Here is a 17500-nt window from a genome sequence, read left to right on the forward strand (position 1 = left end):
GTGTGGATGGTTGGTTCCATTAAATAAATGCTTGGGTTGTAATGTTGGATTGCTTTGATTAACATATAGGAGACAAAAAAAAAAAAAAAAAAAAACTAAACAAAAAATAAAGTTAAAGTATAAGAGAGGGAGTGATGTGTGTGAGAGAGGGAGGGAGTGTGTGTCTTTGAGGGAGAGTATGTATGAGTAAGAGGAGTGCATGAAAAGGAATGTGTGTGTGTGTGAGAGAGAGAGAGAGAGAGAGAGAGAGAGACAGTGTATGTGCAAGAGAGAGAGGAAGAAATGAAAGAGAAGTGATTTGTGTAAAAGAGAGAGGTTGGAGAAAAAGAGTGTATGTAAAAGTGAGAGAGAGAGAGTGTGTGAGTAAGAGTGGTTGCATGTGAGAGAGAAAATGAAAGAGAAAGAGAGAGCATGTGTGTGTGTGTGTATGTAAAAGAGAGGCAGAAGGAGAGATAGTTTGTGTGTGTGTGTGAGAGAGAGAGAGAGAGTGACAGAATGATAGACAGACAGAAGAGAGTATAAGTGTGAGAGAGAAAGAAAGTGTACATGTGTGAGAGAGAAAAGAAAGTGTGTGTGTGTGTGTGTGAGAAAGAATAGAGCACCGAGGATATAAGCAACGTTGTGACCATCGTTCTTCAGAGCGTCTGTATAAGTGGCATCCGATTATCGAACGTGCGGTGGTGCAGCGGTCAGACATCGGTGGAGGTTTCACCGCTATGACTGGAACAGATCTTGAAGAAGTCAGTACAACTGCTACTTACCCGCCTACGACGCAAGATTCGATCTAGTAAGCCAGGTCTGGGAGGCGGAGGTGGCTGGTCCTCCAGTAGGTCCGGTGAGGGGGTAAAGTTTTCACCGAACACATTCAATTCTTTAAAACATTCTGTCTCAATCATCTGCAAAAAAAAAAAAAAAAAAAAAATTACACCAATTTATGTATTTTTATATAAAATCTTATTGATCCCTCTTTCATATATATACGTATTAATCAAAGTGTACAATATCATATATGGCTGTTCGTACACATGCGTCATACAGTCTGCCTTTTACTCTGAGTGAGAGGCCCCTTGTTATCAGCAGAGGTAAGAGCTCTCTGAACTTTGCCCAGGCTATTCCTATTCTAGCAGCTACACTTTCAGCGCACCCTCCCCCACTACTAACTTGGTCACCTAGATAGCGGAAGCTATCAACTACGTCTAGTTTTTCTCCCTGGAATGTGGCAGAAGTTGTTTTCTGCACATTCACAGTGTTTATAGCTCCTGAACAGGTTACATACAAAAACTAACTTCTTAGTTAACCTTCCTTTGATATTGCTGCACCTCTTATGTGTCCAAAGCTTGCACTTGGTGCATCTTATAGAGTTTCTGCCTACGCCTTTTCTACAGATCAAGCAGGGCCATCTACCTGAAGGGATATATATATATATATATATATATATATATATATATATATATATATATATATATATATATATATATATATATATATATATATACTGTTGTGTCTGGGGAGAGAGTCAACAACTATTGAAAAGGTTGCAAGATGCAACGAAAATTTTAGAAAAATAAAGAAGGGAGTGGAAATTTTACCGGTGAGTGTGTTAAATTATAAGGCACTAAAAGAGAATGACTCTCCCCAGACACAACAGAATATGCTTCAACACACAAACTCACATAAAGAATCTTGCAAACCAAATCCCAAAACAAAATAAATAAATATATATATATATATATATATATATCATTATATGTATTTATTTTCTCTAAGTTAATAGTTAACTCGGACAAAATAAATTGGTTAATAGATACCAGGGTAGCAAAGATCACAAAATGACTATGGTGTAACTCCTGTTTATGAGGTAGAAACTCCTTGTTATTTTGGGTACTTGAGTAAATATATAAATTTAGTAAATGGAGTAAAATGCATATGTTAAATGAATTCTTTTATTTCCAACTTATGTTTCGAAGATTACAAATTATACCTTCTATAGGAATAGGTGATGTTGATTAGGATGTAATCTTTTCTTCAGGGAAATACATAGGAACCAGCTTAACTGTAAGACATTATATATAACTGTAAGACATTATATATATATATATATATATATATATATATATATATATCATAAGGTTTTTAAACTTTTAAATTTTCATATTCAAAAGAGACAGAGACTTCAAATTCGATATATCGATTTATTCACCACTCTATGTTAACATTTCTGTGCCAAACTTATCCAGTGACTGGTCCATTGGATTTAGACGTTTGGCACTTCTTCAGGAGTGATTACCTTTCGAACAAAACACGAAAAAACACATACATAACTATTATTAGGTCTTTAGGACATCGTTAGCTTTCGTCTTTGTTATTATAACAGAAATGTTATTATAACAGAAATGTTAACATAGAGTGGTGAATAAATCGATATATCGAATTTGAAGTCTCTGTCTCTTTTGAATATGAAAATTTAAAAGTTTAAAAACCTTATGATATAAATATAAACTGTGAGAACGACCCTTAAGGAATCTAATTAATGATCTCCTAAGGTAAGTTCTTATGCTATATTGGTAACGGTTGCTACATCCTCTGGGAAAATTATTAAAATATATATATATATATATATATATATATATATATATATATATAAAAGGCAGCTGCACTCTTCTGTCTGGCCAGCTCCTGTCAAACCAGCCAATCCCTGCCAGCATGGAAGGCAGATGTTAAATGATGATCATGATGATATTATATATATATATATATATATATATATATATATATATATATATATATATATACATACAAACACATACACACAAACATAACATTAGGGTTAGGGAAGAAAAGACATTATGAATACAAATTAAACAGAAATTAATTCAATGTTAACAAAAATAATGCAACACAGTTGAATATTTCTTTATTTATACTGAAGGTCACAGACAGACAGAGAAAGTTGTCAGATTCCAGCTAAAGCATCATGTTATCTATGATAAGTGCAACAACTGCACTGTCATAAAGCTGATGACCAACAAATGACCAGCAAGCAGTACTGCAGTTGGGGAAGATCTAGGGCAAAATTCTTAACACTGACCAGCAAGGCTGTGGGGTTTCTGATGGAGGAGATGACTAAGGACAGGAAGAGGATGGGGAGGCAGTAGTGGACAGAAGATAGCAGTGGTTGAATATGTCTGTCCTTCATGTATCAGTAAAGGCATGGCTGATAATAATTGCTCTTTAAAACAGGAACACGGCTAGCAATTTTGCAGGGTGAGGAAGGGGTTAGTTGATTCAGTATTTGAGTAGTATTTTATTTTACTGACACCTGAGAGATGAAACACAAAGCTGATCCCTGCAGGATTTGAATAATAACAGCAACAATAAGAACACTCCATGTCTCAGAAAACCTCCACAGGCATGGCTGTGTGGTAAGAAGCTTGCTTCCCAACCACACTGTTCTGGGTTCAGCTCCACTGCATAGCACTTGAGCAAGTATTATCCACTTGTGAATGGATTTGGCAGACAGAAACTGAAAGAAGTCTAAAGAAGCCCATTGTGTGTTTATGTCCCTGTTACTTAGCCATTCGACGAAAGAGACCAATAGGACAAGTACCAGGCTTAAGGAAACAAAAAAGAATTCTCCAAGGTAGTGCCCTAGCATGGTCACAGTCTAATGACTGAAACAAGTAAAAGGTAAAAGATGTATTTTTATTAATCTTTCTCTTCCTCTTTCATAAAATTAAATTCCAAAAGAGATTAAGCAAATCGTAAAACTGCCTTTGAAAGACAAATATTAGCAACAGGTGGAATATTGCAGTATTCTAATAATACATTCACAATAAGCAGGATATAAAGATTGTTTTGGAAAAGTCTACCAGTGCTAAATCCATCAGGTGCCAGAAAATCAGTTTCAGAAATTTCTTTGTAGACTAAATCCTCTTAAAATTCTCAATTAAGAGCTCGTTTTTCTGGTTGGATCTCCTTATTACTTACTGATGCCAAGCTTTCTCTACTTTTGGAAATATTTCACAAGCATATAATAAAACTACGAATATAGAATTAACACAAAATTTATTAAAAAACAGATTTGTACCAAATAATCATGCTATTTGTCACTATTTCTCATGGAACTCTTAAGAACCTTCCATGGAACACAAGGGTTTCAGGAGACTCCAGTTGGAAAATATTGCGACAGCAGTGTGATTTGAGGGAGATTTCATTATTTTTACCTGGTTGAGTAACTATAAACTGACCACCTCGGTGACTTAAGTAAATGACCATGATGATACCTGTAAACTCAAATTCCAATCCAATCTATACATATCTTATAAAATGCAAACCAGTTTGCTATAGTAGATGTTCATAAATATCAAAATCAATTATTTAGAAACAATGAAAAACAAAAGAAACAAACAAAAAGAAGTTTGCAATTTTAAGGTGACTCACTTCATTTTGCCAGGGTATTGAAACACTGCCCGTGTTGAATTTGCTATAGAATGTATCATCACTCGGATCGAGGTTAACACCCTTTACAGTGGAGAATTGTTCTATGTCCAAAACGTCTTTACAGTAAACCGCTCGTGGCTACAATGAAAGAAACAATGAATTCATGTATATTCACAACACATGGAAAAATACTGGTGGTTTATTATTGCTACAGATAACTTCTGGGTGAATGGTCAACTGTGGTCTGTGGTGAGCGGTTTGCAACTGTAGTAAGTCTGCGAGTGACTTGCATAAAGTAAATTTTAAAGTAATATTTTTGGAGATATTTTATCTAAGTTCATTGAATGTTAACAGCCAAAATGGCCAGCTAGGCAAGTTAGCATGGAAGACTGCAAATAAATAGTGTCATTTGTGTGATTGTGACATTTCCTTACAATTAGTGCACTATGTCAAGACAAGGAAACATACACACACATGGGCTTCTTTCAGTTTCTGCCAATCAAATTCACCCACATGGTCATTGATCAGTTTGGGGTTACAGCAGAAGATACTTGCCCAAGGTGCCACACAGGACTGACCCTGAAATCACACAGTTGCAAAGCAAACTTCTTAAGTCACAAAATCCTGTAGAAGTGTTTGTGTGTGGACCCCCTTCTTGACTACCACCAAGCAATTTCAAAATCTTACACAATTGCTTGGGTGTGTGGGTATTTTGATAATACCTCACAGAGTGACAACTATACCCTGCATAGTTACAGGTTACCCTTTGGCAGTGCACAGCACCTGTTCAACCACCTGCCATGCTGCAGTCATGGGACTGCAGCATGGCAGGTGGTAAAGAAGTAACGAAAGAGCTCAACTGAGCCAATGGAATCTTAGTTCAATGGTCAAGATCACCAAGCTCTATCAAGAGATTAACTGCAATATATCCATAGGGATAGCACCTATGATTGCATAATCAGTTAATGAAAGAATCATTATGACTCAAGCTCTCAACTGATAGAATTGGATGGTGACAGAGAGTCATGGGAATCTGTGAAAGCAGTGCAACAGAGAGAGAGAGAGAGAGAGAGAGAGAGAGAGAGAGAGAGAGAGAGAGAGACAGAGAGAGAGAGAGAGAGAGAGAGAGAGAGAGAGAGAGAGAGAGAGAGACATGATTGCTAAAACTAGTCGCAAGAGGTCCTAAGATTTAACATTCACCATTGTCAGTATTGCCACCCCAACGTCCAGTCTTTGTTGCAGTATAGTGGCTTGTATGTTTCAATGATCCTGGGAGCTATACTCGTGACACACAAGCTTCAGGTAGAGCCTCCCAGTGTTAGACAGGTCAAAGGACAGAGGCGAGACTAATACAGACTACCTCTTCCCAGAGTTAAAATTGGTTTTGCATTGAGCTAACGTCCATACCTAGAAAAGGCGTAAAGTTACAGCAGCATCGATGAGAATTCAAAACAAAAAAAAACTGGGAGAGGAAGGCCTTCCCTCAGGGAAACATATGACATGGCACAGCAAAACCCCCCAAAAAGTTGGGATCCAACTGGGGAAAAGCAGAAAAGACAACCCAGAGTCAAGAACAGTGGACAAATGCTTCATAAGGAGCAAAGGGCTCAAGTAATAAATAACAGTCAGTGTCAGCAGAATGAAAATTTGATCCTGGGAGGATGTCTCAAATATTTTACTGGACCTACTCCATCCATGTGGTCCACAACAAAGGGGAGTACAAGTTCATGGCATTTCCTTGGTTTTCTCAAAGTGGTAATTCTTCTGCCATGTTGTTTAGGACTTTGATTTAACAAATGAAAATTTCAACTATTGAGTAATCAGTAATGACAACTCAGTCCTTAATTATGAAGGCACATTGTTGTCTGCTGCACCTTTGACAAGTACCTCTTCAACCATAGTCTGGGACAGGGAGGAATTGAGCAACACCTTCTGAGGTGTTTGGCAGACAAACTGAACAAAAGTCCATCATGTATATAATATATGTAACTAATAACCCTTACTGAGTTTCCTGTTTTGACACTAAATGTATTAAGCTTTGCATACAGTCAGTATCACGTTTTAGACATGATACCAAACCACATTACTAAATGCACTGAGTCTCATTACAAAATGCATTGAGTTTCAATATGAAATGCATCAAACTTTTATATGAAATGCATCAAGTCTCATTACTAAATTTATTGAGTTTCTTTACTAAATCTCGATACTATCCATGTCCATTCTCAATGATAAAAACATATCTAGACTTGATACTAAATGCATAAAGCTTTGAATTTCCCATATTATATGTAATGAGCTTTGTTACTAAATGTCTCGTTTTGCTTCTAAACATATCCAGTCTTGCCATCATATCATATTCATATACTGTGATAAAGGAAAAAAAAAAAGGGAAAAAGAACAAAAAGATGTAGTACTTACATCTGGGACAAACGGTGATCGATATAATCCAGCCATTAATCGTTTAAAGTTGATATTTTTGAAAAATTTATGAGCTTTGACCTCTTTATAACCTGCTTCAGAACTTCCGAGACGTTTATTTGGATCTTTATCTAATAGCTGTAATGAGATAAAGACAATGTGTTAGAGTGAAATAACGCAGGAATTTGTTTATAAGAGGCAACACACACACTTTGTGGTCAAATTTTCAACAAGCAGTATATCACTTCATCTGTTAAGAGAGTAAAGATATCATTATAGTAATATGTTTTTAACAGCTTGATAAATAGTGAAATAAATTAATATTTTGGCCAGGAAACCCTGGGTAGGTGTATTTCACAAGGTATTTTGTGGTTTTAATAATAATAATACACATACACGCATACAGAGGATGTGATCCTTTCAACTTCCATCCACCAAATCTTCTCTCAAGGCTTTGATCAACTTAAGGCTATAATAGAAAATACTTGGCCAGGGTGCCACACAAGAGTTTCCTACTATAGCCCCAGGCCAACAAAAGCCTTGTGAGTGGATTTGGTAGATGGAACTGGAAAGAAACTGTGTATATGTGTGTGTGTGTGTGTGTGTGTGTGTGTGTGTATATATATATATATATATATTTCATTTTTGGATTTGGTTTGCAAGATTCTTTTTGTGAGTTTGTGTATTGGATAACAGACAGAGTCAATGACTATTGAAAAGGTTGCAAGACACAACAAAAATTTAAGGAAAAATAAATAAGTAAATGAGTGGAAACTTTACCGGTGAGTGTGTTAAATAATAAGGCACTAAAAGAGAATGACTCTCCCCAGACACAATAATATATATATATATATATATATATATATATATATATATATACACACACACACACACACACACACATACATACATACATTTACACACATTTCATAAGAGATTCAGAGATTCTGATCAAGATAATTGTTACTGAAGATTCTTGACTTGGCCCTGTGTCTGAGAAGCTGGTGTTCTCAGGGTTGTTTTGTGCTATGTCAGCCACAAGAGAGTAGACCTATGACCAAAGTCAATCTAGCTGCAACCTTTCCCTTTTTATATATGTCAGAGACTACACTGTTGAAGGTATCCTTCTTCTTTCACTACAGAAGCTAACATGTGACTTGAAAGATATTTGACTGCTATTTCTAGCAGGTTGAGTGTCACATTAAGGCCCCCTACACTGGCTTTCCAAGAGTGACATAGTTGTCTCGATTGGTCCTAGAGGAACTTGATCTCAGAACAGTGAGGCAGTGAACAGGAACGCAATTGAGATAACAAACAGCTGAAATATCCAACAGATGAGATCAAACAGTTGAGATATCCAATAGATGTGATATATATATATATATAACAATTGTGATAACTGACAGATGTAATGTCTGACATTTGAAATCATCCAACAGATGTGATATATAAAACAGTTGAAACATCTAATGGATGTAATATGTAGCATGAGAGTTCTAACAGACGTGAGATCTAACAGATGTAAGATCTAACAGGCATAATATTCAACAGATGAGAGGTCTAACAGATGTGAGATCTAACAGGCATAACAGATAAAGTTCCTCTTTCTGAGATCAAGTTCCAATTCAACAGATGAGAGGTCTAACAGATGCATAACATGTAAGTGGATCAATAGAGTGACAGATCCAGTCTGTGATTTTTCTGTGACTAATGAGTAAAACCAGATAATAATCAACAATGCTAGCAAAATAATCAATGAAAATGATGAAAGTGGTCATAGTGTTTCTTCTAGATCAATATTCTGGTCACAGCAGTGCTGTTTCTGTTGAATAGCCCTCAAATCTATGGACAATGAGAGCTTCAGAAAAACTCAATAAGCAACAAAACCATAGCAACAGATAGCCCTAACATTTAGACAAATATTCAAACAGAATTGCATTAATTAAACAACATAATGGGTATTAAAGCCATCAGCAACATTATTTTGAATAAGACCCACAAAAATAAATAAACAAATATTGGAAGAAAAACTAAGCTAACCACGTTTTGGAATAAATTAGTGTGAATGAATTAAAAGAGAAATTATCAAAAAAAAAAAAAAAAAAAAAAGACCGATTCCATCATTGTTGAAAAAGTAAAATTAAGAGATATGATAACAGAAGCAATTATTAATGGCTGGTTTTGTGTTTTGATGTTGGAAACAGAATCAGAGGAATTTCTGTGGGAACAAGGAAATTTCCATTTCCTGTAACTCAAAGCTAGCTTTTAAGAGCACTTTTTGTTTGGGTGGAGTAGGTTGAGAGAATTTTAGAATTAAATATATATTAACTGCAGTGGGGTTGGTTTACATGACTGGACACACTTGTATATGTGCCAACAGAAAGGCTCAAAGAGGAACAGTTATATGTACAAAGATATGTGTGTGCATGCGTGTATATTATGTGTGTATATTGTATATATGGTGAAGGCATGTGGCTTAGTGGTTAGGGTATTCAGCTCACGATCGTAAGGTTCCAAGTTCAATTCCCAGTGGTGCATTGTGTCCTTGAGCAAGACACTTTATTTCACGTTGCTCCAGTTCATTCAGCTGGCAAAAATGAGTGGTACCTGTAATTCAAAGAGCCAACCTTGTCACGTTCTGTGTCATGTTGGATCTCCCTGAGAACTTCATTAAAAGTATGTGTGTCTGTGGAGTGCTCAGCCACTTGCACATGAATTCCATGAGCAGGCTGTTCTGTTGATCAGATCAACTGGAACCCCAGTCATTCTTTTCTACTCTAGGCACAAGGCCTGAAATTATTGGGGAAGGGGCAAGCCGATTAGATCGACCCCAGTATGCAACTGGAACTTAATTTATTGACCCCGAAAGGATGAAAAGCAAAGTTGACCCCGGCGGAATCTGAACCCAGAACATAAAGACAGACGAAATACCACTAAGCATTTCGCCTGGCGTGTTAATGTTTCTGCCAGCTCACCACCTCGGAACCCTAGTCATTGTAATCAAGGGACTACCAGTTGTGTGTGATTATAATATGTATATGCATATTATTATTCTTATGCACACTTTTACATGCTTGAATGAAATTTGTTGAGGTAGATTTTCTAAAGCTAGTTGTCCTTCCTGTCACCAACATTACTCTGTTTCTGAGCAAGGTAATATTTTGCCATTACTAAGCATGTTCTCATGGAAGACTGGGCCATCGCGCCTCCACAAACGTAAACACAGGCGAAATGCCCCTTAGTACTCTGCCCGTCGCGCTAACGATTCTGCCAGCTCGCCACCGGGTATATTTATATATATTGACAAAAGCACACACAAGTGACAAACTCATGGTAAGACATGTCTACAAATGCACATACATACACACATAGGGAGACACTTAAAAAAGGACTTATTTGTAGACAGATAAACGAATAGGCAGTCATGGTCATATGCGCACCACACACTTATATACAATATTCATAGTTAATTATTAAATGAATTTATCTCAATACCTGCATACACACTGAACGACATTCTTCACTAAACTTGGACGAATAAGTTTCTTGATCTTCCTTCACACGTCGATCAACTTCTTCACGCTTGATCTTTTCTTTACGAGCTCGAAAGGGAGACTGAAAAAAAAAAAAAGCAATATAAAATAAAAAACACAGCACAGTGAGTAATTGCGTTATTAGCTGATCCAGCTGTAGTTAAACTGTGGTGATAATATGTGTTTGATGGTGATGGTGGTGGTTGTGTAGTTAATAAAAGAGATTATGATGTCATGGTAGGATTTGTTGGTAACTGAGACCATAGTAAATATATGTGTTGATCCCTTTAGCATTCAGATTAATCTGCCAAATGTGATGATTATTTATTCATGTTGTTTTGAATTAATTATGCATAATATTAGCTTTGAGATTCCAATGATATAATTGGATATTTTCAGAGTGACATTGCAGGGTAGGTGTGAGAGGTTGGATCTGGCCAGTTTGAACATAGAATAAGTAGAATATTTGGGTCAAATATTGTTGGTTTAAATGCTAAAGGGTTACAAGGAATTCAGTCAAAATTTATAGGGTATGAGACATTTTGGCACAGCTGTTTTGGTGCCGCCTACTTGACATCACTGAGTCAACAGAATTATTTGACATTAGACATTTTAACGCCTTTCTCTCTCTCTCTCTCTGCTTATGTGTATGAGCGTATTTCTCTTTATGTGTATGAGGAGAGGAAAAATATTTATGCTAATCATATTCAATTATTGAATTATAATCTCTCTCTCTCTCTTTCACTGTGTGTGTGTGTGTTTATTCCTGTGCATGTAGTTTTGCCTCTAGTGCCAAAAAGTAATGTCACCAAAACAGGTTCTATGTCCAGTCAACCATGCCTAATTGCTAGAGTCCAAACAGCAGTACCTAAATGTCCCATTTTGAAGTTTAGACATATTAATTACAGAGATTAAAACATACATCCTCTCAACAGCCCCTCCACCCACTGGGCCCAAACTCTCTGTTTTACATTTTAGATTATATCATTTAAACAAAGGGTGTCGATATTGTTTATTAGGGATGTTGAATTTTTCCACAGAAAGCAAAATAAGCTGTTTTATTTTATTTTTTTACCTTTCCTTCAATCATTTCATATATGATGCAGCCAAGACCCCACCAATCTGGGCTGAAACAGTATTTTTCATTTTTTACAACTTCTGGGGCTGAAAAGAAAAATAAAACGATTTCCTATCTGACAAAACGAATCACAAGAACAGAAAGGTAGTTAAACAATAAAAATGATATTACTTGGATTAAATAATTGTCAAACCTTAAAAAAAAAAAAAAACACAAATTCAAATTTAAGAACTTTCTTCTAAATGTAGACACAATTTTGGGTATTGTCATCTGTTCTCTGATTGAACATGGTTAAGAAGGAAGGGCATCCAACTATAGAAACTGTACCAAAGCAGACAGTAGGGCTTGGCACAGTCTTCTGATTTGCCAGTTCCTGTCAAAATATCCAACCCATACCAGCATAGAAGGAGAAAATTAAAAAGCTGCTGCTGATGATGATGACGTAGTGGCACAAGCTAATATACATATTACTGAGTATGTTATCAGTATATGAATCTGACAAATTAATTTTAAGAATTTAGAAGTAATTTTACAATACGGTATTAGTCAGTAGAAGAAAAATTATCTCCCTTGAAACACAGACCAGCTCATTTACGAGGCATTTGTTTTCAGTTTGTGTGTGTGTGCATGTGATCATGGCCGTATGAACGTCCAATTCCACCAAGAGAAGTATATCAAGGGAGACATTTTTTTAATACTAAGCTGAGATTGATGAGTCTACAAATTCACAAACTGGCAGAAATTCTGAATTTTCAAAGCTATTTCAGATATCAATTACTCAAATATGCAATAATTAGCAGTTGTAGTTGCCGCTGCCATCATCATTTTACATTCGCTTTCCATGCTGACATGGACTAGATGGATTGTCTCAGTCATCCAGAGTTATTGTCCTTCAGGTCAATAACATCCTTAGCGTAGTTGGGATTGTATTTTAGAGCCTCTCTCTTCAGACCCAGAACATATTTCACTCCCTCCCCAGCAGCTACTGATACTTTACAAAGCTCAACTGATGCCCACAATAAAGTACTATTCCCACATCTGGAATGATGCAACTGATAAACACATTGCCATCTTGAATCATATCCAGAAAAAGGCTCACCTGGTTGATTGACACTCCACAGCCATTGGGCAACAGGTGTGTTGTCTCCCCTCTCTGTCTTTTCATTTTGCTACTACTATTATGATCTCTGTTCCTCTGAGATGGCTGACCTCATACCTCCACCACTCAAGCACTCCCATCCCATTCTTCTCTCCCCCATTTAGCCCTCTTGGGGCACCAAATCACTCTTTTCTTACACTAACCACTATACCCAATCCTTCATTCTCAGAATAATGTCCCTCTGGAATCATCTCCCTACTCATGTCAATCTTGCAGGTGCTAACCAGCAACACCTTAAACAAAACATTAATGACATTGACCTCATCCATCTCAGAGGACCTACAAAGGTCAAGGGTCAAGGACTGCCCTTTCATCTAATCCCGGCATAATAAAAAACAACACAAAAAGAAACTTTGGCAGGTGTGGTTGTGAGGTAAGAACGTTGCTTTCCAACCACATGGTTCTGGGTTCAGTCTCACTGGGTGACATCTTGGGCAAGTGTCTTCTTCTATAGCCTCGGGTCGACCAAAGCCTTGAGTGGATTAGGTAGATGGAAACTGAAAGAAGCCTGTTGTATATATGTGTGTTTGTCCCCCATCACCACTTAAAAACCGGTGTTGGTGTGTTTACTTACCTCTAAGTTAGCAGTTCAGCAAAAGTGACTGATAGAATAAGTACTAGACTTAAAAGAAAAAAAAGTCCTGGAGATGATTTGTTGGACTAAAACCCTTCAATGTGGTGCCCCAGCATGGCTGCAGTCAGATGACAAACAAATAAAAGAATAAAATTCACCCTTAGCTTTAACCCTTTCAAATTCACATTATTCTGTCAAAGATAATGCTTATTTATTCACATTGCTTTGAATTAATAAAGCATTATCGTGTAACTTTAAAATTTTGATGATGTGATTACTCTTTTACTTGTTTCAATCATTTGACTGCGGCCATGCTGGAGCACCGCCTTTAGTCAAGCAAATCAACCCTAGGACTTATTCTTTGGAAGCCTAGTACTTATTCTATCGGTCTCTTTTGCCGAACTGCTAAGTTATGGGGGACGTAAACACACCAGCATCAGTTGTCAAGCGATGTTGGGGGGACAAATACAGACACACAAACACACACATACATATATATATACATATATATGATGGGCTTCTTTTAGTTTCTGTCTACCAAATCCACTCACAAGGCTTTGGTCGGCCCGAGGCTATAGTAGAAGACACTTGCCCAAGGTGCCATGCAGTGGGACTGAACCCGGAACCATGTGGTTGGTAAGCAAGCTACTTACCACACAGCCACTCCTGCGCCTGTTTATTTTTAGAATGGTATTGTAGAAGTGTGAGAGGCTGGATCCAGATGGATTGAACATAAAGCAGGTAGAATATTTCGGCCGGATATGGTCAATTTAAATGCTAAATGGTCGACACACACACACTACCAAGGAACAATGAAGCTAAAAGAAAACTTATACAACCCTAGGTAAGCAAACGAAATCAAATAGAGGAGTAAAGTTGCTACATTAAGAATATGTTAAGCATAACTTCGGTACTGCTCTTGTCAGATGCCAGTTGGGTATCATGATTTTGGTACCTGACGACAGTGTCACGATTTCCAAAGGTGTCAAACAGCATTTAGAAAATATATCCCCAACAATGTTTGAGAATATACAAATGTAAATGTTTGTACATGGAATACCAACTATAAACACAAATAAATAAAGATGAAAATAAAACACACACACACACAATCAGTTTGACTCAGCTCCATGTGACTTAAAGCTTCATGGGTGTGTGATTGCATCCTATACGCCCATGAGACTAAGTCATGTGGAGTTGGGTCAAACAAGTTATTTGATATATGTAACACCAAACAAATGTGACGAATGTTACTTTATATTATTTCTTTATTCACTCATATGTGAGTGGATGTGCATATATGTGGGTGGGTTTGTGTGTATGTGGGTGCATAAGAATGTTACTTACCCATGTAGCCAACTGTGCCGACTCGTCCTCGGATACCTTGCCCAGGTGTAATTTCCACAGCTAGCCCAAGGTCAGATATCCGAACATGCCCTGCGATGGTAAAACAGAGAAATAAATAAGCAAAATAAAAAAAATAAGAGAGAGAGAGAGAGAGGGCAAGGTGAAAGGAAGGGAGATGTATGTCTTGTATATGAACACGTGCATGCACACACACACACACACACACACACACACACATCAATATAAAATTTGGCAAGTTGGAACCAAACGAATGTTGACTGTTAAACAGAATACTTACCAAAATCATCTAATAAAATGTTCTCTGGTTTCAGATCTCTGCAAAGATGTTAAAAAGAGAGAAAGAGAGAGAGAATGAGTGAAAGAAAGAAAATGGTTTAACAAAATATATTGTTACAGTTTTGGTTTGAGGTGCTTCCTTACAGCATTGGGGCTCTACAGACCCAGTGAATTTTTGGATCAAGGTACCATACAGTGGAAATACATTGTCTTTAGGAGGAATAAAGACAGCGTGTTATTGCTTAGAGGGATACTGGGTTTGCATTACTGAACTGGGGAGATTATTTTTACAAAATATATCCACTTAAACATAGAGGCTCTGTTAGAACATAGAGTAGTTAGCATGAGAGAAACTCTCATATTGGCTTTTGGTGCAAAACACACTCTTGTTTACATTGCTAGCAGGGAGATAAACCCCTGCAATCTCCACTGCCAAAACCACCAGATAGACCATCACTGACAAGACCAAGGAAGGTCAAAATCACTTGATCTGGTGGTCTTGGTGCTAGAGATGACAGGGATTTATCTTCCTGTTGGCAAGATAAACAGGAATGCATTTTGCATCAAAAGCAAATATGAAAGTTAGTTTCTCTTGCTGTATTTATTACTGCAGTATGGTTTGCTCTAATATCATTTTCACAATACAATCAACGAAAATACTCAAATGAGACCCTCAAGGAAATACTCTTCCGGCATTAGAGATAGTGCTGTTGCTACACATACAAACACCCTAGAACAGTAATTCTTGACCATTTTTAACCTATGGACCCCTTTGGTTCCTATTTTACTCTACTAGTCCTCCACAACCATCTGATGTGTATACACACACACATATACATATAAATACCATACTGTATTTTTATAATTAAATATTATTAGGAATTGTATAAAAAAATTAAGATATTTTGAGTATTGTAGAAATATAAGCAATTCACTGCACATAAATTTTAACAACAAAAACTTATGTGGACCCCCAAGGGACATATGGAACAAACACCCTAAATCCACATTATTGTATTGCTTATACACAGCAGGCATGTGGTTTAGTGGTTAGGACTTTCAGCTCACAATCATAAGGCTGTGAGTTTGATTTCCCACAGTGCATTGTATCCTTGAGCAAGACACTTTATTTCACATTGCTTCAGTCCACTCAGGTGGCAAAAATGAGTAGTACCTGTAATACAAAGGGCCAGCCTTGTCATATTCTGTGTCATGCTAAATCTCCTTGAGAACTACACCAAGGGTATGCTTATCTGTGGAGGGATCAACCACATGCACATTAACTTCACAAGCAGACTGTTCCCTTGATCAGATCACTTGGAACACTCATCAAGATAAACAACAGAGTGCTATAAAACACACATCTGGGACAGTGCTGTAGTAATTGCTACACACACATTAATTGCTTAGATCCAAGTTACAGTAATGCTTACATATTTGGGACAGTGCAACTGCTATTACAGTCACAAACATCCTTTGAGCACATCCCCCAAAAATCTCCTTGAGTGTTTGGCATTTAAGCCACCCATAGACACACTCCAGCCCCTCTACCACAGCTGTGCTGTCTCCTCCTTGTGCCCTTTCTCCTGCCACTGCAATGGCATTTGTTCACTGAAACATACTCCTCTATTTTATATACGCACTGCTTCTCCCCTCCTCCCTACCAGGTTTTGCATCAACCACTCTACCCAATCCTCTTCCCCAAAATGCCATCCCACTGGCATTAAACACCCATCCACTAATGCTTTTTGCGCAGTAGTCACCTTTTTTTTTTACAGATGTTTAAGATCACCATCAACCTATTTACCTCAGCAAGTTATAGAGTGCCTCCACAAGTCAGAGGGGACCTGTGCAGGTTGTAAACCTAAACCACTTCTTCCTGAGACACAAAAGGAAAAAAAAAATGCTTGTGCCCTTGCTTGGTGTCACTGACCTGTTGCACCTGTTTTGCTGTGACTGATTGCTCTTTTTTTCTCCCTTTTCCAAACTGACCCTTGGCTCTGACTTGCTCACCTCTCCACCATGGGTGCTGGCTGATGATACAACCATTCACTGAAATTTCTTTTCCTGATCATTGCATTAGTCATTGCGTCATGTGTCCTGCCTTCCATTTCCCAGCTTGCCATTGGTTCTTTTTTCTTTTTAGCTGCGGACTTAGGTTATGCTGTTTGATCTTGTGCTACAAAGCCACTGGCACAGTGGATGGGTCTGTAGTCACTTCCCAATCCAGCATCAGTGATGAAGCATAGAGAGAAAAAATAAACTCACAAACCTCCAATCATCAATTTTAATGTCAAGCTTCATTATCAAGAAAGTAATGACAGCAGAACAGGTATATCACATTGCTCTATATTACATTGTTGTTGAAGAATATATCTTTGGTATTGCCAGCACCATATTCCCAACATATTGTTGAGGGAGGCAGTTTTTATGACCAGATGCTTTGCCTGACATTAATCCTTACTTTGTTTTCATGTTAAGTACTCTATTTTATTTATCCTTGCATGCCAAATAAAACTGCTGGGCAGTTTGCTTATGTGGGACATAAGCATCATCATTGCTAGCAGAAAGGTGTCAATGCAAAGACACATGTGGAGAAGCATCCATGTCCAGACAAAACACATGCATGGGGTCTCTGCACATTCCCATCA

General features: G+C 37.4%; 1 protein-coding gene across 2 annotated transcripts in view; it reads right to left on the bottom strand.

Moving 5' to 3' along the window:
• LOC106876126 (G protein-coupled receptor kinase 5) overlaps window positions 1–17500 on the bottom strand; it is a 378987-nt gene that overhangs the window by 13941 nt on the left and 347546 nt on the right. Inside the window, exons 9-15 of one of the 2 annotated variants that reach the window (XM_089356590.1) lie at window positions 14851–14888; window positions 14553–14642; window positions 11470–11558; window positions 10357–10476; window positions 6862–6999; window positions 4441–4578; window positions 762–896 (exon numbers count right to left, since the gene is read on the bottom strand). In XM_089356590.1, coding sequence (XP_089212716.1) covers window positions 762–896; window positions 4441–4578; window positions 6862–6999; window positions 10357–10476; window positions 11470–11558; window positions 14553–14642; window positions 14851–14888 — 748 coding nt within the window. Of the gene's footprint in view, window positions 1–542; window positions 897–4440; window positions 4579–6861; window positions 7000–10356; window positions 10477–11469; window positions 11559–14552; window positions 14643–14850; window positions 14889–17500 lie in introns of those variants that run through there. The other variant, XM_089356589.1, reaches the window with a different exon arrangement.

This window comes from Octopus bimaculoides, chromosome 8 (assembly GCF_046866305.1).
Source record: "Octopus bimaculoides isolate indiv1 chromosome 8, ASM4686630v1, whole genome shotgun sequence".
Taxonomy (NCBI): Eukaryota; Metazoa; Mollusca; class Cephalopoda; order Octopoda; family Octopodidae; genus Octopus; species Octopus bimaculoides.